The sequence below is a fragment of the Adiantum capillus-veneris genome, chromosome 7, assembly GCF_014529385.1.
Source record: "Adiantum capillus-veneris isolate H3 chromosome 7, ASM1452938v2, whole genome shotgun sequence".
Lineage (NCBI taxonomy): Eukaryota > Viridiplantae > Streptophyta > Polypodiopsida > Polypodiales > Pteridaceae > Adiantum > Adiantum capillus-veneris.
In genome coordinates, this window is record NC_140937.1 from 35,295,279 (window position 1) to 35,320,896 (window position 25,618).

Sequence of the window (25,618 nt, forward strand, 5' to 3'; positions counted from 1 at the left end):
ATGCCATCGGAGTACACCCTGGACTATGGTGTAGAAAGGCCCAGGACGCCAGAGTCGAAGGAAAGCCTCGCGGCGCTCCCGCATGCAGTCGGAGCTGCCCTGTAGTCCCTCAAGCTGTCCTCTGAGAGTATGGATCAGCTCTAGCCAAAAATCACGAACAGTCTCTGCTGGTGGCACAGGGCGAGCCTCAAAGATGCCGAAACAGCGGGCCCGCCAGATGAACCAGAGTGTCAGGCCACTCATGAACTCCCAACACCCCTCTCTCTCACTGCACCACTCTTGTGGAGTAAGCTCTATAACAGGCTGGAGTGTAGGTCGCCCCCTCCTGCATCACTATCATCCTACTGGTGGAAGATAGCTCAAATTGAAGTGCCAGGCCCGTGAGGGTGGACCAAGCCGCTGCCCCCCAAGTGTACTGTCGAGCTGTGGAGAGAGCGGGCTTCAGTCAACGAACTCGTAGCCACACCAGCTGGGCCGAGGGACAGTCCCAAAGACAGTGACGCTGACTCTCCACCAAATGGTCACAAGCTGCACATGCGGCCGAGAGACCGCTATGCACTAGCCAGCTCCCTTCTGCTCTAGCTCTGTGTGCGACCAGCCACTGAAACAAGGTGACTCGCCTCGGCTGTCTGGAGTCCGACAACCTCTCCCAAAAGGCTGCCAAGAACTCAACTGTGAGACCCTCCTCCTGCCAATGAGGTGCTGCAGCGGGGCGGGCCTCTCTTTGTGCTGCTAGTATATGACGTCCCAGTCGAACAGGGTACTGAAAGAACGGGACTCCTGGGTGGTCTGCAGAAGAGAAGGGGTCCCTCCATAGCCACTCACCAGGATCCCACTGTACTTGTGCTAGTGGACAACACTTCCAAGCCCACAGCCTCCAGTGCCCAGTCTCAAGAGCTGCTGGGTCAGGGTCTATGACGCAAGTCCTCCACAGATGCCCACTACTCGGATCCTTTGAAAACAACACTCTGCTACCTGCGGGGCCTCTACTGCAACTCGCTGTAGGCGTCCCCCACCCTGAAGCTCGAAGAACAGGGTTAGGACAGTCTCTGAGGAGGTCCTGACTGAGATGAGAACCTCTAGTCGTGTGAAGGCTCCCATCCACCCGGACGCTACTTGCTCAAGAGGCATGAGCCACTCAGCTGGAACTGACTCTGAAATGTCCTGACACATGCTCTGCACCCCCCTCATGCCCTGTAGCTGGAGCCCGTGCACCTCCTCTGACAAACCTGTGAACTCTAGCCAGTCACCTAAAGAGCGCGCTGGACCTGCTGCCATGGGACCCCAGGAGACATGAGGCCAACTACCAACCAAGTGGCCTCTTTGAGTGCTAACCATGGGGTTTGAGACGAGGGGCTGCCGTAGGCGCTCCTCCGTGCATGTCGACTGTCTTTGCTCCAGGGCACTCCGTAAGAGCTCCCAAGATCGAAGCAAACTCACAGCAAAGCGGTCCTCCAGTCTCCAGCTCAAACCAACTCCGTGCATCTCTGTAAAGATCCATCTGGTCGAGGGTTTCCAAGCGCCTCCTGACTGAGGCACCCTAGCATGACGCCGCTGTAGCAAGAATTCCTTCCAAGGCTCCTCACCTGGAAGAAGTCCTCTAACGATGAACTTCCCAAGAAGGGCTCTGCTCTGCTGTGCTGGATCAATGATCCCAAGCCCTCCCTATGAACAAGGAAGAGTGATGACCTGCCAAGCCACCTTGGCTCGGGCTATCTGAGTGTCACGTCCTGACCAAAGGAAGTTCGTGATCAGCCTCTCTACCTGGCTGATACAAGAACTCGAGAAGATCCAGTAGGAAGTGATGTACCACATAGTCGACAAAAACACCTGGTTGGCAACTACTACTCTGTCGGCCAAAGAAAGTCGTGCTGAGCTCCAATGTAACAACTTTCTCCTAATAGACAGGAGAAGGGGAGCAATCTGCTGCTCGGGAGACAAGTCCAAACCAACCGGACAGCCCAAGTACCGAATAACAGTCCCTGGGGGAATCCACCTGAAACCCTCTCCTGGCATCCAATCTGGCACAGGAGCACTACCGACCGACAAAGCAACTGTCTTTCTCCAGTTGATCAGTGTGCCCGATGCACAACAGAAGGTCTTCAGAGCTTGCTCACATCTCTGAAGGTTGGGCTCCTGGCCATCTAAGTACAAGGCTGAGTCGTCAGTAAACTCAACGTCCAGTAGCGCATCTCCCCGAATAGAGAGTGCTAAGCCCCATAGACCAACCTGCTACGACACCAAAAACCTGCTCATTGCCTCCGCATAGAACAGAAAGAGGAAGGGGGCAAGAGGACAGCCTTGTTTGACCGAGCGTGTAAACATGAAGCGATCACCTCTACCTCCCGCCAAAAGTACCTGACTATGAGCATGTTTGTACAAGACTGGCATCCCTCTGATGCAAGGTGCATCAGAGGAGCCCATCCTGCGTAGAGTGCGCTCTAGAAAGTCCAGTCAACTCTGTCGTATAACTTCTAGAAATCGAGAAGAAAAATCACGAGGTCCTCACCACGGAGCCGTTCCCTGACAGAAGCCTCCCAAAAAGTAAACATGTTGTCAAGGATACTGCGTTCCTTGAGAAAACCTGTCTGGGTCCCATGTATAAGGCTCTCTAGAAGTGGTTGAATCCTCAAACTGAGAACCTTGGCAAGAATTTTGTAGACTGAGTTGAGGATGGTGATTGGGGGCCACTGTCGAATCTTATCCAAGGAGCCACCCTCCTTGGGAATGAGGTAGATCAGGCCCTCACTCATGCTGTCAAGCATCACTCTTGTGTGCAAAATGTACTGAAAAGCACTACAGAGATCAAAGCCAAGCAGGTCCCAGTACTCAAGAAAAAACTGGGAGTCAACCCATCCTAACCTAGACAGCTACCACGGGGGAGGGCCCTAAGAGCCGTGTGCAGCTTCTCAAGCTGAAGTGGCAGCTCTAGCCTCTGACGTATCTCCTCAGTCAGAAGACAAGGCATCTGTGCCCAAACCTGCTCCGTGCATGCATCTTGACGATCTGAGTGGGGCTCTGCAGACAGTAACTCACGGTAGAAGTCAGTAGCAACTGCACGCATATCCTCGGGCTCAGAAGCAACTGACCCGTCGGGCCTCCTCAACTGACTGACCTTGGCATGCGAGTGCCGAGGTCCCACTGCGTCAAAGCAAGCACCAGTCACTCTGTCGCCCACCTGGGTCCACTGAGATGCCTGTCGGTGGAAAGCAAACTCATGTCGCCTCTTCTTTGTGCTAGCAAGCTCGTGTCGAGCTTGCTGTGACTGCTTCTCCAACCAAGGACTGTCTGGATGCTGCTCCTGGATCCTCTGTAACGAAGCAATCCCCCGTCTGAGACGTTGCTCCTTCTCTCTTGCTGCAGCCCGGCGAGCCACAGACTCCTGAAGAAAAAAATGGCTAATCTAAGCTAGGCGTGAGGCCACTCTGTCAGCAGGAGAATCCTGCTTGTCCATGCGCTCTGTCCAGAGAGGCTCTACCCTCTCTCTGAGTGCTGAGTCCAACAAGACCCTCTCTGGGATGCGAAGCATCGTGCTCCCACTCCTCTGCCTGTCTGCCACTGTGAGGATCATTGGTGCATGGTCCGAGAAGGAGGTCCGTCCCAGGATGTCCACTGACCCTCCCAAGTCATTGAAGTGGTCACTAGTGTAGAAGCGTTCTATCCACGATAGATTCACTCCTCCCACTCTACAGTCCGATCGAGAGAAGGCAAGACTGTCTTGGGGCCTCACAAAACCAGAGTGCTGCCACGCATCCGTGACCCTCAGAGTCATACAAAACCTCTCCCAAGCTGCCAACTCAACTCCATGCACAGTAGCATGGCTGCCACCAATTCTGTCAGAAGCGTCCTCCAACATGTTGAAGTCCCCTCCTATGCACCAATGTTCTGCCTGCGGCAGAGACTCAACAATCTGTGACCAAAACTCTGCACGAGCACTCGCCACATTGGGCGCATAGATGTTCAGGAAACCCACTAGGCCACCCTGAACCTGCATAGTAATCCACTGAGCCCTACCTAACACAATAATCTCTCTGCCCACAATGGCATGCTGCAATGAGTCCGCAATAGTCATACATACCCCATCCTGGATGCCTCCAGGTCCAAAAGCAGCTGACCAAAAAGTATCATATCGTGCACGCAAGAGCTGACCACATCGTCAAATGCGGCTCTCACACAGATGGTGCTCCTGGAGTATAAGGAGATCAATCTCTCCTCCCACAAGGCAACGCTGAAGCTCCTGATGCAGTCGGCCCCGCTGACGTTGAAACTGGGGTCCACCTAGTCCCTGCACGTTCCATGAGACGATCCTCATGGGGAGCGAGAGAGAACAGATACTGTCGCAACAGCTAAACGGGCTATCTTCGAGGCTAGCTTGGATGGGGAGTAATCTGCATCCGAATGTCCTCGAGAAAGGCGTGACTGCAACGAGTGCCTAGCCCAAGCCCAAACAGAGCGAGGCGTACGTAAAGCAACCTCCTCTGTCCAGGAGTCCTCATGAATGTATACATAGCATGGCAAGCACTGTGTATCAGCAAAGAAGTAAACCACAATGTGCCTACATCCTGCTGAGTCTGGAGGTGTCACCGCAAACTTGGCCAATGGCCACAATGTTTGGAGCATGTCTGTAACTCCTAGTTCTCCCATGTGGTGAGAGAACTCTAGGACGTGTGTGTGCAACCATCCCAACACTGAGTCGAGAGTCCACTCTGTCTGGGCCCTGCCGCAAAGGGGGAAGGAGAAACCAAGTGCTGAGTCCAAGGCCTCTGTCCCCCTAGCGGCAAGGAACAAAACATGGACCTTGAAGCAGGCTGCCTCATGGTCTGCTGAGGGGTCGCCGAGAAAACGAGTGAAGCCGTAGTCGAAGAAGTCCCATCGGCGCTGGATGTCAATGCTCGTCAGACCACGAGGGATAGCTGCAAGGGAAGATGTCTGTACCTGCAGAGGGGGCTGTAAGAAAGGATGACCCTCTCTCGCTAGGCGACTCGTGGCAAAGGCGCTGCCAAGAGATCTCCTAGCCGTTGGAGAAGGCCCTGTCCCCTGGGTCGACTGTGGAACTGGAGCAGGAGGGTGGGGGAGGAGGAGTTGGGGGAAGCGGTGTAGAGGAGGGGCGGGAGGGGACGACAGAGGCGGCGGGAGCAGGAGGCGGGGGGAGGATGAGGAGGAGGGGGGGAACTCTGGGGGGGGGGGCTGTCGAGGGTGAAGCTGGGGTGGGGGCTGGAGCAGGGACCTCCTCCTGCTCAAGAGGACCAAAGCGGTTTCCCGTAAGAACCCACTGCTGCTGAGTAGGTGCCTGAGGGCCACTCTGAGTGCCAGGCTGACGCTGTGGCCCGTGTCATCGTCTACCATGGGCCTGCTGCCATCCCTCCTCCACTAGAGCCCCAGGCTCAAAGGGCGGCTCTGCATGTGTGCGCTGTGTCTGTCTGTGGCTGCTAGCTAGCCCTTGCAGGCTGGGGCTGAGGCTGTGGTGTATGTCGAGGCCTCCTCCGTTGACAGGCCTTCGCTAGATGGCCAATCTGTCGACAAATGAAGCACTGGTTCGGGAGGTCCGAATACTCCACACTCTGTCTAAACCAACCCCCACTCACCCGAGGCAAAAGAATAACCTTCGGGAGCGTGTGAGTGTCTCTGACTAAAACTCGAATTGAGGGAATGCCAGCCGCCTTGGCAGCTAATGAGGCTGCCGTATGAGGTGTCTCCAGGACTGTCCCAATGGCTGAGCCGATCTGGATAAAAGTGGTAAGTACTCCCTCCTCAAACCCGGAAAGCAGACCGAGATGGGGATGTCTGCCTCCTCTATTGAAACATCCGAAGCAGGGTCGAAACCATGTCTTCACTGTCGAAAGTGGGCACGTGCTGCTCGGATGGTCAGTGGACTCATGGCGATGACCTTGGACGCCATCTCGGAGGTCTCAAACTCGATTTGATAGTGACCTCGTCTGAGAATCTGTATGTCCAAGATCTTGCCCACCTTTGCGAGAAGGCGGGCCTGACGAAGGTCACGTAGCTCTCTCTGCTAGGTCGGGTGCCGAGAATCTTGCAGATGACAGAAGTCGCCTGCAATCGCTCTACCTCTGCGGCTAGGCTCACTTGCTCTGTCGCGGCGAAAGAGCAAGTCGAATGGTGGGCTCAACGGGGTCGAGCGAGGGGGCTTCGTGCGAGTCCCTCTGTGGCGGAGCTGGAGCCTCCATGTGTGTCTACTGCTGTGGTGTAAGAAAAGGGCGGCGGGGAGATTCTGCAACTAGGTGCGCCGAGCACTGCCCCAAAAAATCTCAGTGCTGCAGTTGCCGAATTGCAGGAAGCTACCGGGAAGAAAAAAAGCAGGCGGGCGGGGGGGGGGGGGGGGGGGGGGGGGGGGGGGGGGGGGGGGGGTGATTGGGATGGCGTAGGGGGAACAGCAGCAGCGAGCGCGTCAGGCTTTTTTTTTTTCCCTTTGCTCAACTTAGCCTTACGAATGTAGCTATGCGTCAACGGAAGTTGCAAGAGAACATACAAAGTTACAAGGAAGCGTTGTGTGTGACCAAGTACAAGGCTTGGTCATTCCAAAAGTAAGTGATAGCTAAGCCTCGTGTGTGCATACCCTTACTCATTTTTGACGATTCTTGTAATGATTGAAACTCGATTTTTCTTAGACAGTCTTGCGTATTCAATGTGTCTGATGAAGCTCTTCTTATTTATTTTCTCTGTTTCTTCTGTCGTGTCATTTTTCGTCTCTCTTTGTTTTTTCAGAAATTTTTGTTTTGAATTTTAAATCTAAAAGTATGTGTGTCTTAAATCTGTTTAGTGTAGAAATCTATACTTCTTTATTTTGATGACTATCTTTAGTGTGACGTTGATTGCTGATGTTTATGCATTTGTACTCTTTTTCTGATCCTGTTCATAGTTGATTAGCGCCAACGTGTTCGTTACTATAAGCATCTTTTAGTTTTCTGAAACTACAAAGTAAAACTATAACATTGACCTTTTGGTCTGAGAAGTTAAAGTGGATGTACTCTATTCCCCCAATGGTAGAAAGAGTCTGAGAAAACTATGTAGAATGACCAGTACTGTCATCATTGACAACAAAGTAGCCAAAAAGCCTTTCGTATTGAAAACATGAAAATCTTTGTAATATGTTTGATGGGAACTCTGCAAATTGTGTGCTGTAAAACAGCCTGACAATAGATCTGGGAATTTTATCTTGTAGTGGTATTTGTTTTTGTTTCTTTATTTATCGTGATTTTCAAGAAGAGAAAAGCAAAAAGTGTGGGGCAGAAAGTATTTTATACATACACCGTTTTTCCGTATTTACTAACCTATGTTTCATTTGCGTTTTCTTGTGCATGTCAGGGGAAGACATTCCACCTCTACCTTTGAAGGATGGAGTGTTTAGATGCGTCGGCCAGTTGTATGACTGTCTGCTCACAGAAGTTCATGAACGATGCAAAAAGGGGATTGGCCTTGCAAAACGCTTGAACGGAAGTTTAGGCTTTTTTTGTCATGATCTACTTTCAGTTATAGATCCAAGACAAGTTTTCGAATTGGTGAGCCACCAATTAGAAGATTTTCTGGACAAACTCTTCATTAGCTGAGAATGGGGACACTGTTTCTTATAATGAAATACCTGAAAATAGTCTGATTCAGGAAGAGTGACAATTGAAGGTTTGAGGGTTTTGATGTTCTCAGTAGTTTCTGTCATGCAGGTAGCATTGTACATAAACAAGTTTACGGGAATTTGTCAAGCGCCATTGCATGAGTGCAAGCTGTCTTTCTTGCAAATCGTTTGTGATCATGAGTTGTATGTAGAAATGCCAGGGCGGGAACCTTCAGAGAGGTCAGTATTTGACTTCTCATAAGCTACTGACATTTAAGAGTTTTCCAAAAGAAACTTCTCTTCGATGCTTTGCACTCAATACAAGATGTGGTACTCATGCTATTATTCTGCAAAAAGAAAAATTCTCAAATCGTTCACATAAGTTTTGACAACTAGATACTAATGAGCTCAGAGAAGATGTTTTAGGTTACTGATATGGGCCGATTTCGAGGGGTGCTAATGATATGTGTTTTAGAGCCAGAGATACTAATGAGCTAAGAGAAGATGTTTTAGGCAGTGATATGTGTAGTGCAATTGTGTCTCTGGCTCTAAGTTACATAGGTGACATATCCTAGCTCCTGCCGGCACCCCTCGAAATCGGCCAGTCTCGATTTGGAGCTGATGTGAGGATGTGCGTATTTGTCCAATAGTGCATCTTATCCCATGAGATAAGTGTGTGTCCATGTATGCAGGCCTCGTCACAAAGCCGCCCTCTGTGAGTTGGAGAAGATGCTCTCTATAGAAGGCCATCTTCGTGCCTAGCTCCTGTGTCGGCTGTATCCATGTGTTCCTGGTATTAGCTGAATCAGATCTTGACGTATGAGTCTGGTGATCTCTGTTCGTGTGAGGGACAGAGAGGGTGCATCCAGGGAGTATTGAAGCGGAGGTAATCTATCCATGTTGAGACCATGCGACTGAAACCATGTTGTCATCTGTCCATACCAACATGTTGTATCGCCTTGTAGAGCTAGTTGTCGAGATGTATCCAGGGCAAGCCGAGCGTATCTGTCCCTGGGGAGATCCCATAGACCGTGCATATAGGAAACTGATCTCGTCAATGCCTCCACCACAAGGGGGGGGGGGGGGGGCTAGCTCGGCTCGGATAATCTCATGTGGTACTGAGGCCTTAGCCCGAATCATCCGAGCGATCATAGAGACCAGAGGCCTCTCCCTACATCTCCATCCATTTGTGTTGCCAGATCTCCCCTGGTGGTCTACTGAGGGTCCCCATACTTGAACTCCATAGAGCATAGCTGGAGTCACTAGAGTGTCAAAAAGCCAAAGCTTTGTTCGCGGTTCCTGAAACTGAACCTGCGAACACATCCTTTCCAGTCCTCCCAAAGCTGCATATGCTCTCGTCAGTCTAGTCTCTGATGCTCTCCTTAGTGACAACACCGGTCCAGCGAAGACTACCCCAAGATAAGTATATGCATCTGTGTACTCCACAGTCTCCTGGCCATACATAAATGTGGGTGCCGACCTCCTGACCCAGTGTGGTGTGGTGTTGAACACCATAACCTTGGTTTTCCCCAGATTGACAGACAATCCACTGTCACGAGCAAATGTATGCAGAGCATCCAAATGATGCGCTGCATCCCCTCTGGAGAGTCAGAAATCAGCACAATATCCTCAGCATATAGTAACAGCGGAATCCATGTCCCTGCTAGTTGAGCCCCCCTGTCCCCTTGTGTAGTAGGCTACAGTGTCACTTTCACAGGACAATTAGTTTACAGTTTGTCTTTCGTTTGGTCGGTTCACACTAGACAGACTCGTTGGGCAGAGACACGTGGCATGGATACGGTGGTTTAGTGGACATCGTGGCGAGGTCACCACCGCCACTCAGTGGGGATAGACTTAGGTGATGTTATTTAAGATGCCGTTGGTGGCTCTTTATGATTGTATATATGAGTAGTAGCGTTTGGTCAGAGAGCTGGTACGTAGTCGTCTAGAGTGAGTGAGTATACACAGAGCACGTCTTCACCATCCCTGCACATCTGAGCCTCGACACCTCCATTGTACCTGTGAGTCCTGGGCTGGAGCTGAGTGTGCTGCCACGCAAGAGTCTGTATCAGTCTTTGAGATAGTCGAGTCATTTGTTCTGGTTTGCTGTTGTGTCTTTGTGAGCTCTGTTGACGTCTATTGTTTCCTTTTTGTTCTGTCTGTTTGAGTGAGATTGTCATGCACATTGCACTAAGGACTACCCACTGTAGAGAGCACGACACATTATCCGCGCTACATGTGCTCTCATTTTGGCGATCACGGTGGGACCTCAAAGGAAGTCTCACTGTTGTTGAGGTACAAATCGTGAAGCTAATTGGTTGTTACCTAGCTCCGCACACTTGCTTGCACTGTATAGATAGTTTGCTGGTCTGGTCCTCTCTCGCCCATGTCCAACCAGTCCTTTCCTCGTCCCGGGTCCTGGTCTAGTCCTCGCCCTGGTCCAGTCCTCCTCGTCCTATCAGCTAGGTGGTCTAGTCACTAGGTGGTCTAGTCACTGGTCCTGGACCAGGTGGTCTAGTCACTATCCTCACTTGTCCTGGTTAGACCTGTGTTGTTCAGCCCACAGTCTGTATGCCCATAGCTTGGTTGGATTGGTGGTCACTGCATGACACATACAAGGCGGTCAGTCGAGCGTCAAAGCGCACTACTGAGCCCTCTGAAGCACTATAGCAGAAGACGACCTGTAGTATCTAGTAGAAGTCCATTAACCTCATCACCCATACCTCCACATTCGACATCCCCCATTCCTTCATCCGGTTCCACATCTTCCAGATCACCTTCTCAAGTAAAGAGCTCTCCTATTCTGCTACAGCAGGCTATTGAGCAACAGGCTCAACAAGGGGCCATGGAGGCGTTGGTTAGTGTGTTGGCCAAGGTAAACATCAAGTTCCCCACCTTCAAAGGACTCTCTTTAGAAGATGCTGACGACCATGCACGTAGGTTCGTATCTCTCTGTAGAGGACATGGTCTTAACATAGAAGATGCTTATCTGGTACTTTTTCCATCCACCTTGGACGGCTTAGCGGACAAATGGTACAACCAGTTTGCAGAGAATCATTTTGCAACTTGGGTAGACTTAAGACAACAGTTCTGTGCAGCTTTCAGGCCAGGTGACTACCAAGAGAAAGGGTTGGATGAGTTGGCCAACATGGTGCTCCAGCCAGAGGAGACTTTTGCAGAGCTTATGACTAAAACCAAGTCTCTGATTGCCAAGCTTCTCCATCAACCCGGTGAATTCATGGTTAAGAAGTGGGTGGAGAAGGCGCTCCCCAAAATCTCTCAGCAAAAACTTCGAGAGAGCCCCTGACCCGACGCCACTCTAGAGGAATTCATCGCAGCTGCTACTAGGATAGAGGGGGCTAGGAAGCTGTTCAACAACTCTCCTCACATAGATACTCCCTCTGTGTTCTCGGAAGGTAGTCTTGCCGATCCATTGACTTCCTTCCGCAGGGAACTTGAAACCCTCAAACTACAACGTGCTCTCCAAGAAGAGAAATCAATCTCTCTGAGACAAGAGAAACCATCACACCTTGAGGCTTTGGATCAAATCAAGAGAGAACTAGAAGAGCTTCGGTCTCAGCAGGAGACTAAAGCTATGGTATGGTGCAGCTCTTGTCGCTCTCTAGGACATCCTCCACAGGACTGTCCCCTTCGGGCTTATTGCCACTTCTCCGAAAAATCTGGGCACGAAGATAAGGATTGTTACTATATCAAAGGATTGCGGAAAATACAACAAAGTCTATGTCCTTCTCTCCAACAAGGGCTAGCACCTGCATCCAACATGGTCTCACCCTATGGCCATCAAAACCCGTTGCCCCCTCTGCTGACAACACCCCCTATGAAGCAAGGTATGTACAACAACTTTGCATCCCCCAGCTTTTATCATGCTAGTACTCCCTCAATTCCCCAAAGCTTCTACTTGGAGCCTCTAGCTCCATGCAGCAACAAGAGAAGCGACCACCTCGTCCCCTGTTTTGTCCGTCTAATCAGCCAATCTTATGCTACAGATGCGGTGAATATGGGCATTACCAAAGTAAGTGTCCTTTACCTGAAGGGTCTCCTCCTTGCAGACATTGTCTGGAGTCTAAGGACCACTACTGTAAAGATTGTCCTAAACAAAGGGCATCCTCATCTTCAGGCCCGAATCAAAACCAACAAGAGTTTACATTCCCGAAGATCAATTTAATCACAGTGAACACCACCCCTCAGCCAGCACTTGCTACACATAGAGTTCGGCCACAAGAAGCAGCAGAGCCTGTTGGTGTGCTCACTCGGGCACAAAGAGCAGCCTTGGGTTTAAGTTTGCCAACGGGACCATCTTGTCCATCCCTTCCGCAAGTTGTTCAAAATGTCGAACCCGTAAGTGGTGAAAAGAATAGGCCAATCTCTATGCTTTCGGACATTGATGGAGCCTTGCTGGCAGTAGTGGCTGACTTGCAACAGGTCAAAGTTTCCGAGGAGGCCCAGATTGTAGGAGCTACACCCACAGCGGAAGCAATGTTGAAGAACACCTTTCAGCAAGTGTCTCTTTATAAGATGCTCTGGCTAGATGCAACCCTTAGAAGTGACACCCTCTCAATAATTCAGTCTCTGTACCGTGGTATAGGGCCCAGTGGCGGGCACCTACTTGTGTAGCCCTTGGAGTCCTACATGATTTCATATCTAGCTGCGGCCTCACCGACTATAAAAGTCCACGTCTTACTGTATCTATTCTTGGGCATCAATTCTCAGGCGTCATAATGGATGGTGGGTCTGGATCAATCTAATGCCCGACTTTACCATGTCAACCTTAGGTCTGCAGCCTACCTGCTCTGTTCCATTCACTGTTACATTGGCAGACCAGAGGATAGTCTACCCTGTCGGCATAGTAGAGAAGGTGCCGACTGCACATTTAGCTTGGATTTTGCTGCACATTTAGCTTGGATTTTGTGGTGGTCAGTCTTCCTCAGATGGAGAGAGGATTTGCTTTGCTGATTGGTAGACCATGGTTGTGGCATACTAAGGCACTTCATGATTGGGGAAATGACATCCCTCCCTTGCTGTAGCATCTCCCAAGTCGGACCCCCTTCAAAAGCACTCTGTTATGTCTGGGTCTGAAGATTTACCCTTCGAGGAGCTTCCACCAGGATGGTTACAAGAAGAGTATGCGGAGTTTCCAAACACCTGCACATGATGTCTCGAAGCTTCAGGAGGCAGCTCACCTCTCATCTTCAGAAGCACCCTCTCCAGCTACACCCCCCGACCCCGTCAAAGAAGTCAACCTGGGAGATCCTGACAACCCTCAACACGTACTCTTAGCAGCTTGGTTATGCGAGCATCCCGCATTATTCAATCAAGTAGTCTCTTTCATACACTCTTTTAAAGATGTTTTTGCTTGGTCCTACAAGGATTTGAAGGGGATCCCACCAGAATTGGGTGTCCACACTATACCTCTGGTGGAAGGGGCTAAGCCTGTAAGAGGCCGAGCTTACAAGCTCATCCCGAAGTATGCTGAGGCGGTCAAGTCAGAGTTACAAAAAATGCAAGAGAGAGGGATCATTGTACCTGTAGAGCACTCTGAGTAGTTATCACCCATGGTGATAGTGCAAAAGAAGCAGTCCAACAAAATCCGTGTGTGCGTAGATTACCGTGCTCTGAATAAGGTAACTATCCCAGATGGTTTCTCAACACCTTTCACTGAGCGTGTGCTTGAAGATGTAGTAGGGCATGTATTGTACAGTTTCATGGATGGGTTTAGTGGATACAATCAGTTGGGCATTCATCCAGGTGATCAGCTATGAATGGCCTTTGTGACTCCCTCGGGTATTTTTATCTACACTAGAATGTCTTTTGGGTTGAAAAATGGTCCACCTTCTTTCAATAGGGCGGTATATCTCATCTTTTGTCCTCTGCTTACGGATTATCTTCGCATCTTCATGGACCATTTTTCGACCTTCTTAGGTGCTCAAAGCCGCAATGTTCAACCCGAGTGGAAAATCTAGAGGAACACCTCGCTCAGCTCTCTGTTGTCTTCCTCAGGTGCAGAGAGGCATGCCTAAAGCTAAATCCTAACAAATGTCATTTTTTGGTTACTAAGGGCACACTTCTAGGCCATGTGGTGTCTGCTAAAGGTTTACTGCCTGACCCAGAGAAGATCGTGGCAATCTTAAAGTTACCACCTCCCATCAACCCAAAAGGGGTGCAGAGCTTTGTAGACCACACAGGTTATCATGGCAAGTTTATACGCATGTATGCACAGTTGGCTCAACCCCTAACCCGCCTAACCAGTGCTACTGTTCCCTTTCAATGGTCAAATGCAGAGGCTGAAGATTTTCCATGTCTTAAAAAACGCCTCACTGAAGCGCCTATCCTAGTAGCTCCCGACTGGTCTCTCACCTTTCATGTGCATACAGATGCCAGTCAACTGGCTATGGGTGCGGTGCTGACTCAGCCTAGTAAGGAGTACAACCTGGATCGCCCTGTTTACTATGCGAGTCGCCTACTCACCAAGGCAGAGCGCAACTATAGCACCACAGAAAGGGAAGGTTTAGCTATTGTGTATGCTCTGCAAAAAATTTCGGCACTACTTATTAGGGGTCCACTTCACAGTTATTACTGATCACCATGCCCTGCGATATCTGCTCAACAAGCCGCAGGTTGCAGGTAGAGTATGGCGATGGCTACTCTTATTTCAAGAGTTCGATTTCGAAGTGGTACTCAGGCCCGGCAAACATCATGTCCTTGCCGACCACCTTTCTCGCGTTCACACAGGTGAAGAAGCAACAGGGGTTGCTGACGACTTTCCTGATAGTAGTCTCTTTAAGGTGGATACCACACCGGAATGGTACGGCGATGTTTTGATCTGCTTTCTAGTGGCCTCTACTGAGAGAATGCTTCTCCCCTGCAGAAGAGACGCCTGTTGCTGAAGTCTAGGCCTTTCTCTCTCATTGGGGGCCAGCTTTACAAATCAGGGCAGGATGGTGTTCTGCGGCGGTGTGTCTCCCCTCATGAAGTCGAGTATATTTTAGAGGATGCCCATAGTGGTTCCACTGGTGGCCATTACCCTGGCCATATTACTGCACAAAAGATTCTCCAGTGTGGCTTATGGTGGCCCTATATTTTCCGCGATGCAATTGCCTATGTAAAAGTATGTGATGTATGTCAGCACTGTGGCCCTAAACCAAGGAAGTAGTCAAACTGTCCTCTGCAGGTGTCTATGGCATGGCAGCCCTTTGAGAGATGGGGCATTGATTTTGTAGGTTCAATTACTCCCTCCGCCCAACCCAGCAATCGGAAGTATCTGTTGGTGGCTACAGATTATGCAACAAAGTGGGCAGAGGTACTGGCGACAACGGACTGCACTGGCACTACGGTAGCCAAGTTTCTCTACGAAAATATTTTGTGCACGTTTGGATGTCCCTTGGAAATCACCAGTGACAGGGGTAGTCACTTTGTGAATGAAACAATTTCAACCTTGCTTTCCAACTACAAGATTTTCCACCGAAAATCTTGTTCCTAATACCCTAGAGCAAACGGGCAGACAGAGAGCACTAATAAGGTTCTGATAGCACTCCTGCGGAAAGGATGTCATCTTCATCGCCCTGGACTTGGGCTCAAGCTATCCACTGTACCCTTTGGGCGTATCGAACTTTTTTCAAAGCCACAACCAATCACACCCCATTTCAATTAGCTTTCGGTTTGGAAGTGATAGCACCTTTCGAATTCAACTCAGGATGTCTACGAGTGGGCACTCTGCGTGCCAATGGAGATTTGGGGTCGGCATTTGTATCTCGTCTTTTCCTTTTGGATGAAAAGCTGAAGTTTGGCTTCACTAGCTCTGGAAGTAGAGCAGCTTCGTCGTAAAGCCTGGCATGATCGCTATCTCAGAAAGCCGCAAATAACGCAAGGAGCACTGGTGCTACTTTATCAGGCCAAGTTTTTGAAAAAAGCAAAGAAGTTGGTCCCAGCATGGCAACGACCATATAAGGCGATGGAGATTCTACCCCACGGAGCTGTACACTTAGCCACCCTAAGGGAGTTCCATTGCCTTTAGTCAATGGATCTAGGATCAAATGCTATCATGCTTAAGCTGCTGATCAAGGGTCTAACTGGTCTACAATCAAGTGTTGAGCTTCGCCGGCTCCCGAACCTTTAAATAACTTCGGAATCACTATCTTCGGCATCCTTGCTGTTCCTTTTCATCCTATATCATACACCCTCTCCTTAGACAGCTCTCCTTCTGCAGACTCTGGTAAGTTCAATGTCTTTGATTCTGGAATTGGATAAACTCTACCCTTGACTGTCTCTGTCTTCAATCTCTGTCTGTATCCTATGTAACCCTCTTCTGTGTTGTGTGTAGGAATGATTCTAGCCTTGGGCATAACCTACCCTCCTAAACCCCGACTCAGGTCTTTTTCAAAGCACAAAATTCTTTAATTTATAATGTCTCGAGTGAAACTCAATTCTTCTTTTTGCTATGCATAAATGCCTTAGTATCCTTGAGTGGGGTATGTATGAAGGTAAGTTTTTCACTAGCAATTTTACTTCGAGTTTTATCTGCCACGGATTCTTTCAAAGGGGTTAGATGATCTCCGATTTCGGGAATCTTTCTTGCTCGTGCCTTGCCAGTCCCTTTGCCTGTTCAATGCTTCTCTTGCTAGTCCCTTTGCCTGTCTAATGCTTCTCTGTCCTTTCACTCCTCTTTGCTTGGGAATGCCTCTATAATTTCAATTTCACCACACCTCACCCTCACCCTGAAGCCTTGAAGCCTTGTTGCCCTGACGTCCTTTCTATCAACCAAAGTGTGCTAGGTTGACTATGAAATTTCATTCCCCTCGTCAGTAACCCTCTTCAATAGCAGGTCTTGAGTTCAACCCCTCGGCTAGATCTTTAAGGTCTCTTGGATAGTTTCCTTCACGTTAAAACTCTCTTCTTCTTCTTCTTTTTCAACCCTCTTTAACGTCTCTTCTTCTTCTTTTCAACCCTCTGCTCTCACCCCTCCCCATTTCTCTCCTCTCAACCCCCTCCCCTAGCCCTCTCCCTCGCCTCTAGCCCTCCCTCTATCTACTCGCCTCTCGCCCTAGCCCTTACCCTCTTCCCCCCGCCTCTCGCCCTCGACCCTCCCCTCACCCTCGCCCTCGCCCCTCGCCCTTCCCTATTCCCTCGCCCTTCCCCCTCGCCCTCACCCCCCTCCTCGCCCCTCGACCCTCCCCCTCACCCTCGCCCTCCCCCTCCCCCTCCCCCTCGCCCTCGCCCTCGCCCTCGCCCTCGCCCCCCTCCCCTATCTCCTCCTATTACCTCGCCCTCGACCGCCCCTATCCCCTCGCCCTCGCCCAACCCTATCCCCTCACCCTCGGCCCTCAAGCCCCTCGCCCCCGTCCTCTTGGTCTAGCCCTCGCCCTCCCCTCGCCCTCGCCTGGCCATCCCTACCTCTCGCCCTTGCCAGCGCCAACCCTCGCCAGCACCAAGAGGCTAAGGCACTCGCCCTTGCCCACGGCTGTGCAAAAAACCAAACAAAAAAAAGAAAAACCCGAAAAGCACATTAAAAAAACAATTGGAAAACTATACTTACCTGGATTTAGTTTAAAGCTAAGCGTAAATCAGCGTCACTTTCATCAAAGTGAGAAGCGCTAAGCGTTCCTCCATCGCCAGCTTGACTCCAACCTCTGTCCATCGCCAGGGTGCCTCAAGAGCTCCTTCACCCTACTACTCCAGTTTCTCAGTGAAGATTCTTGGCACAGTTTATCAAGATGGTTCGTACTCGAAATAGAGAGAAGCTTCTCCTGTCGGAAGAAGAGTCCTCTGCCTCTGGGGATAGCTCTGACAGTAAATCAGACTATACTCCTAGTTCAGAGCAGCTTTCAGAAGAATCTTCAGAGGAACATTCACCCCAATCAGTCACTGTTGGCAAGGTCACCACTCTCCAAGTGCCTCGCCCTTCTGGTGCCATCTCGAAGGTACCTTTAGTAATGATCTATCATTTACAGGTGCCGAACCCGGCACTCAAGGATCTGTTCTCTCAGCAGCAAATGATACACTTGGGTCTTCAAAATTTGGCTCAGGCCGATTTGTCCTGCACAATCTCTACTTCCAAGCTAAGTTCCCTCTTGCTCACTTTTCCAAAGCTGAATGGTACTACACTTACAGTGGAGGATATCGGATAGGCTATGGGAATATTGACTGTGATGGCACCTCTTCCCGCCACCAAAACTTTCTCAAATCTTTCACCAAAAGAGACTGCAAATGCTTGCCAAGAATTGTTGCTGAACTCACATGCAGACTATCATCGGAGTCAGCAGCTGTATTCAGTTTTACATTATTATTTTTTTACTGCGCGCACCAGAAAGAACAGGGGTTCCATCTTCTCTAGGTTCTCCAGCAATATGCGATGCTTTCTTTTGTCTCTACCACTGCCTGTCGTATCCATTTCACCATCTGCTGTTTAAAGAGCTTCAGGACAGAGGAAAGCGTTTTCGGACTCAACATAAAGGGAGAGCAGAAAGGTTCAATTGCTATGCAACCCCTATTATGTATTGGGTAGTGCAGATGCAACAACTGTTCTTACCCTGCAAGATGATCCAAAAGAACAAGAACAAGGCCGTTCCAAAGTGGCCAAAGGAAAAGGCATCTTGTGCAAGAGGGCAAAGGTACAAAAAGATTCGTCTGAGCAACTAGCAACACTACCCTTCTCCGAATCACAGGTCAAAATCTCTGACGTCCATACTGCAACACCAACAGTGCGTATATCTACTTCTATGGCCACCTCAACTTTCACACCACCTCTTGCGAGTAGTGTTGGAGTCACTAAAACACAACCTCCAGTTGTGTCGGTAGCCCCACGAACTACTCTTAGTGCAGGGGCACTTAGGGATACTACAGGGGCATCTAGCTCCGGGACACCTACATCTGAACAGCATGACATATATGAGAATTTTGCGCCTCAGGCCGACCGACTTTTTAGATGCGGACAGAAGAGCCATTTCGACGATTATGAATGTAGCCCTCTCATTGCAAGGTACCAACGGTCTGCATCGTGCTTGCTATGACAGTATGCAAAGGGAACTGCGCGCTCATCTTCAACGAGCGATGGATCTTAACTCAACAGGTAGTGGACCTCAAACATATTGCTGACACTCGGCAAAAACAGTTAAAAGAGGCAAATGATATGGCCGCAGCAGTTCAGGACCTCTCTCCTGTGGTACATACACTGTGTCCCTCATGTGCCAAATACCAAGCTGTAGCCATTTCACAGACAGTTACAGCTACAACTACAGCTACAACTACAACCCCGGTTTCTACGCAAGTTCCTGCTATGGCAACACAGATACAGACGGACGTTTCCAAAGCCCATTCAGGGGATTCTCAAACAGCAAAGAAAACAAATCCTACCAATATGGAGTCTAAGCCAGCAGGATCGATTTCATCAAAATTTCATGGACCCTCTATGGCCTCCCCCTCCTAGTCATCATCCTGGGTTTCCACCCACTCCACCTACTCACCCTACTCAGCTTGCTGCTCATGGGGTGGCTACTCCATACCCGATGTACCCTCCTCATGGCCACTACCCCTCACCATACACATGGCCTCCACTCCTTACCCACCTTTCTATCAACCTGCTCCTCCTCCTCCATCATTCGACTATCAACAATAGATCGCCGATATTTCAGTTCGTCAGTTCCGCTCTCCGGGACGGGCAGCTGTCTTGTGGCGGGCAACCTTTAGTAGGCTACAGTGTCACTTTCTCAGGACAGTTAGTTTACAGTTGGTCTTTGGTCTGGTCGGTTCACACTAGACGGACTCGTTGGGCAGAGACACGTGGCAGGGATACGGTGGTTTAGTGGACATCGTGGCTAGGTCACCACCGCCACCCAGTGGGGATAGACTTAGGTGATGTTATTTATGATGCCGTTGGTGGCTCTTTATGATTGTATATATGAGTAGTAGCGTTTGGTCAGAGAGCTGGTACGTAGTCGTCTAGAGTGAGTGAGTCTATACACAGAGCACGTCTTCACCATCCCTGCATATCTGAGCCTCGACACCCCCATTGTACCTGTGAGTCCTGGGCTGGAGTTGAGTGTGCTGCCACGCCAGAGTCTGTATCAGTCTTTGAGATAGTCGAGTCATATGCTCTGGTCTGCTGTTGTGTCTTTGTGAGCTCTATTGGCGTCTATTGTTTCCTTTCTGTTCAGTCTGTTTGAGTGAGATTGTCACGCACATTGCACTGAGGATCACCCACTGTAGAGAGTACGACACATTATCCGCGCTACACCCTGACGCTCTACATAGTCCGAAAACTCATCCACATACATCCCAAAAAGAGTCGGGGACAGGGGGCATCCCTGCTGTACTCCAATAGTGGAGAGGACCATGTTAGACATTCCCTCAATGGTGCGTACTTGCCCCATCACTGTCCTGTATAGAGCCAGAATCCCCCAAATCAGCTCTGTAGGCACACCCATGTCCTGTAATCTGCGTATAAGTCTGGCTTTCGGCACTGTGTCGAAGGCTTTGCAGAAATCCACAAAGCTACAATAGATCCTCTTGCCATGGTGTCTACCCTCCTCAATAATAGCTCTGAATGTCAGAATCTGGTCAAGCGTGGACAAACCTCTCCTGAAACCTGCTTGCCCTAGTGCTCTTATGCCCTCTCGCTCTGCCCATCTACTCAGCTCCCGTTTAAGAATGGATGCATACAGCCTAGCTAGTGTGTGACCAACCATGATGATGCGATAATTCCCGGGAATCATGGGATATCCTGACTTGAAAATAGGCACAATCGTGGACATACTCCAAGTCTCGGGGAAACCTTCATACAGGGCTCGAATTAAAAATCATAGCCAGGAGCCATGTAAGCATATCTCTGGCATGGATGAAGTGCTCTGCTACCAGACCATCATGATCATGTGCTCTCCTTGTCTTCATCCTCTCAATAGCTTTCCTTACCCTCTCGGCAGTAAAGAAAGAACATGTCTCCGGGCATGTCTCTAGTGGGTCCGGCAGAGGTGGTTGTCCTGATATTGTGTAGAGAGATGTGGCATATTCCCCTCATGTCTCAGTGGAGGTGACCGCTGGTGGTGGTGAATGTTCGTGGAATAGCCTCCATGCTTTGCCCAAGTCCTGACTTATAAATAACTGATACAAATCTTGCTCTAGCTGGGATAAATAAGCGCTTTACCCGCTCACATGTGGCATGTATTGCCCAGGGGCTTGATGCGTCTGAGAGTAGAAGATGATGTCTCTCCCTGTGAAGCTATCCTCAAAGGCCCCTACATCAAGACGAAGTGACCCGTTACAATTCCAGGTTGCCATCTTTAGTGTGGTCCCATAGGTCTCGCACCGTCATGCGGGACATCGCTCCAATATCACCACCTTTCCATCTTTGTAAAAAGCAATCTTCCCCTTTTCCCTTGTTGCTCTAATTTTCGGCATTACTTCTTGCATATGAGCAATCTGCGAGAGGGTGAGGTCATCTCCAAGAAAGATGCCAGTCTTCTTTAGGGTCGGTCGCTTCTTCAGGAAGTCCTTCGCTTCCATGGAGGGGAAGCGGAGAATGAGTGCCCTTTCCTTCGAGGTTTCTCCGTGGCTCTCGCTTTTCTATGTGCCCACTCTCCAAGCCCTCGTATGTGTCTGGTCGTTGACCCCCACTAGAGTCATGAGTTCGTTCACCTCTTCCTCCACATTATCTTGGTCTTTGAGTCCACATATCCTTACGTGTAAGGCCCGCACACGTCTCCTTTGCTCCTCTTCTAGTGTCAAGTTGATGGTTGGTGTGGGAGTAGGGGTTATTTCCTTGCCTTTCCCTTTCTTGACAATCTCGATCCATTTTTTGGCCTTTTTTGCTTTTTGTTGGGTCTTTGTGATGACATCTACCCACGAAGTCGTCATTTCTTTTTGTTGCTCCCCACCTTCTTTGATGGCCCGTACTTGTTCCTTAATCGTGTTAAGCTCTTCAATTACTGAGGGTTGAAGCTCTCCCTCTTCGAGGACATTCTGCGATTGCACCTCTGCAAGCTCTTTCTTGAGTAGTGCAATTTCCTCGTCTTGGGCCTTCACACGATCCTCGAGTGTATGTATTGTGCTTTCCTGTGCTGCCACACGCGCGTCGAGTATGTTGGTAGTACCTACGAGGTGGCGGTTGATCATGTTGATGGACTCGCTCAGCTCTTCTTTGCATTTTTGGATGACATCCTCCATCGGGTCATCTTTGCCATTCTGCTTCCTCATGGTCGGAAGGCCACCACAGGAGAGAGAGAGAGAGAGAGAGAGAGAGAGAGAGAGAGAGAGAGAGAGAGAGAGAGAGAGATGAGATGAGATGAATTGAAATTAATTGTTATATTAACGTCTTCAAAAGGCCAAAGTGACCTATGAGACCAGAAAGTTACAATGTGGTGGTTTCGATACAAAGTCAGAGTAACAAAAATAACAACATAACAAAACAAGCTAAAATTACTATGGAGACCTAGGCCTCTCGATGTGAACTAAGCAGGTGTCTTGAGAGAGAGAGAAATGAAATGATATATTAACGTCTACAAAAGGCCAAAATGACCTATGAGACCAACTGATTACAATGATGAGTCTAGTACCAAGTTTGGGTACAAACAAAGAAAACTACAAACAAAGAACTGATAGGAGTGCTACCGACTTCTATGGGTGGCTGGAAGGCTGAGCAACGGTATCATGCCATAAAGGTACAAAGTGGGGATAAGTGTCACCATAATACAATATAGCAGTAGCATGAAGCCTATCCTGATCGACACTCTGGGTGTCGTGCTAGAATCCTCTGGATCCTCTGCCGCAATCTCCGCCGGTGCTGCGTGGCTCCCCTCCTCAGTCACGGTCGTCTCGATCTCCCCAACTCTATAGCTCGATCAATGAGAGTACCGCTGGTGTGTGTATGGGTGGGAACCGAGCTCTGTGATGGTGGTGTCCCCTTTGCCTTTGTGGTACTCAGACTGAAGAAATCTAAGATGCGTCTCTGGGATTGTCTCTGTCTTTGCCCACTCAATAGAGTGTCTTTATGTCTCTGTATCTCAAGTAGGAATAATCCGAGACATCTTTAATCCTGATATCTCATGACTCTATCTAACGAGTCAAAACCATCTGTGAATAAACAATGAAAGCGTCCCCGTATCTCATAGTAGACTGTGCAGCGACATATGTAGTGAAACTCTGTCTCTGGCTCTGCATGGCATAATTGACATATCCTACTGTCTGCTGGTATGCCTCTGAATCTACCTGTCCCAATCCCAAGCTGGTGGTAAGATGTGCGAATCTGGCCTATGGCACATCGTAACCCATGAGATAGATGTGTGTCCATGTAGCTGGACCGTGTGACAAATCCGTGGAGAAGATGCTCTCTATAGAAAACCCTCTTCGTACCCAACTCCCGTGATGGCTCTATCCATGTCCTCTTGCTATCAAGCTGGATAAGATCCTACCGAATGAGTCTAGTAGTCTCCATCCGTGTAAGAGCCAAAGATGGTGCATCAAGAGAATACTGGAAATGGGGCAGTCTGTCCATGTTGAAACCATGCCTCTGAAACCATGAGCTCATCTCTGCATACCAACATGATGTATCTCCCTGTAATGCGAGCTGTCTGGATGACTCAAGAGCAAGCCTAGCATACATGTCCCTGGTGGTGTCCCATACGCTGTGTACAAATGATACTGATCTGGTGAGCACCTCAACCTCCATAGGTGGGGCAGCCAACTCTGCTCGTATGATGTCATGTGGGACTGAGGCCTTGGCTCTAATCAGCCTAGAAATCATAGATATCAAGGGTCTCTCCATATTACTCCATCCAGCACTGTCAACGTACGGTCCCCAAACCTGAACCCTGTAGTGCATAACTGAAGCGACTAAAGTGTCGAAAAGCCAGAGCTTTGTTCGAGGTTCGTGGAACTGAACATGGGAACAAATCCTCTCTAAACTGCCTAGGGTTGCATATGCACGAGTCAATCTAGTGTCTGCTGGCACTTTCAGTGTGAACCTCGGTCCACTAAAGACGACCTCAAGATATGTATATGCATCAGTGTACTCCATATTGTCCTGCCCATATGTGAATGTAGGTGCTGATCTCCTAACCCACTGTGGCGTGGTATTAAATACCATGACCTTGGTTTTACCAAGGTTGATAGACAATCCACTATCCTCTACAAAACTATGCAATTCGTCCAAATTTCTCTGCATACCCTCTGGTGAGTCTAATATCAACACGATATCGTCAGCATACAATAAAAGAGGGTTCCATGTCCCCGCAAGCTGAGCACCTCTATCTCCTCCTTTGTCAATATAATCATAGACCTCATCAACATACATACCAAATAAAGTAGAGGACAGTGGGCATCCCTGTTTCACTCCGATAGTGGAGTGAACTATGTCAGATATCCCCTCTATTGTGCGTACATGACCCATCACTGAACTGTAGAATGCCATAAGGCCCCATATCAGCTTTGTGGGTACCCCCAATTCCATAAGTCGGCGCATCAATCTGGCCCTCGGTACTATGTCAAAAGCTTTGCGGAAGTCTACAAAGGTGCAGTATATCCGTCTACCATGTGCTGGACCCTCCTCAATGATAGCTCTGAGTATAAAGACATGATCTAGTGTGGAGAAACCCCACCTGAAACCAGCCTGCCTAGGTGCCCGTATGCCCATAATCTCTGCCCAACTGCTCAGCCTATGCGCAAGGATGGATGCATACAACCGTGCCAATGTGTGTCCTACCATGATAGTACGGTAATTCCCCAGCACTGTGGGGTCTCCTGTCTTGAAGATAGATACAGTAGTAGATAATCTCCATGACTAAGGAAAGCCCTCACACATGACACGGTTGAAGAACCGTGCAAGCATCTTTGCCAACCAATCCTCTACATGTATAATGTGCTCTACTATCAAACCCTCATGATCGTGTGCCCGTCTCGTCTTCATCCTGTCAATGGCCTCCTTTACCATCTCAGTGGTAAAGAAGGTGCTCGTAGCCGGACATGGCTGTGGTGGATCTGGTAGTGGTGGTTGTCCAGGTACAGTGTATAAAGATGCTGCATATTGCCCCCATATCTCTATAGAAGTAATCACTGGTGGGGGAGACTGCTCATGGAATAGACGCCAAGCCTCTCCTGAATCTCTACTAAGGAAGAGCTGATATAAATCTTGCTCCATCTGGACCACGAAAGCTCGCTTCTCCCGTCGCACTAGTCGTTGTGTAGCAATACGAGAGTGTCTATAGGTGATCACTCCCAATGTAAGGTCCTGCTGTATCTGAGCTCTCCTCTTTCGTTCGACACTCCTCATCATACCAGCTGGTCTGAGGCATGTGCCCAGAACGACGTCTCTGATGAGGCTGAGTGTGTGGGTATGCCTGTGTCATTGCCCCATGTAATGTCACTGTCCGCATAGATGTGATCTCCTCCATTGTGTATACTGGCTCTGATGTGCATAAAAGCCTACGTATCTCCTCTTCATAGACTGAGTCAGTCTCTGGTGTAAAAGTATAGCGTGGATGTCTACCACCCCGTGAGGCCTGAGATGTATTGTACTCAAACGAGACTGATAATGTCAAAAGTGCATGATCTACTGCTATCCCAACAGGCCTGGGCCCCATTGTGAAACCTGAATGTGAGAGATAAAGCTCGGATGTGTCAGAACATAGTCTACAGTACTGGACCCATGTCTGTGTGGAAAACAAGTAAAACTTGTAGACGATGGGAAAGTCGGTAAGCCATTTAGTATGGCTAAACTGTGAGTAGTCGTCATCTCCCTCAGGTATCTCCCATACTCTGTATGCTCTCTGTCGTGTGAGCATCTCTCAAGTCCCATCTCCTCTGGCTCTAGCTCTCTAAGCATCTCCTCTGAGGTGTCATAGAAGACCGTCTGTGAGCTGCCTGTACGGGCATTGAAATCCCCCAATAGTATGATGTCTCCAACTTTAAAGAACTCCCAGATATCATCATCAAGTACAGAGTAAGGAGACTGTCCTCTGAGTGAAGCATATACTGAAGTGCTGGGAGGAAAATAGCATATGGCGATGTACAAGAAACGTCCAGTCTCTGCCCTCAGCCTCACCCACA

At 49.3% G+C, this 25,618-nt stretch overlaps 1 protein-coding gene across 5 annotated transcripts in view; it reads left to right on the top strand.

Annotated features, from left to right (window-relative positions):
- SPK1 (guanyl-nucleotide exchange factor) overlaps window positions 1–25,618 on the top strand; it is a 189,690-nt gene that overhangs the window by 113,451 nt on the left and 50,621 nt on the right. For all 5 annotated transcript variants that reach the window (XM_086515791.1, XM_086515793.1, XM_086515792.1 and 2 more), the window contains 2 exons: window positions 7,327–7,520; window positions 7,680–7,810. In XM_086515791.1, the coding sequence (XP_086371917.1) occupies window positions 7,327–7,520; window positions 7,680–7,810 (325 nt within the window). The remainder of the gene's footprint in view (window positions 1–7,326; window positions 7,521–7,679; window positions 7,811–25,618) is intronic.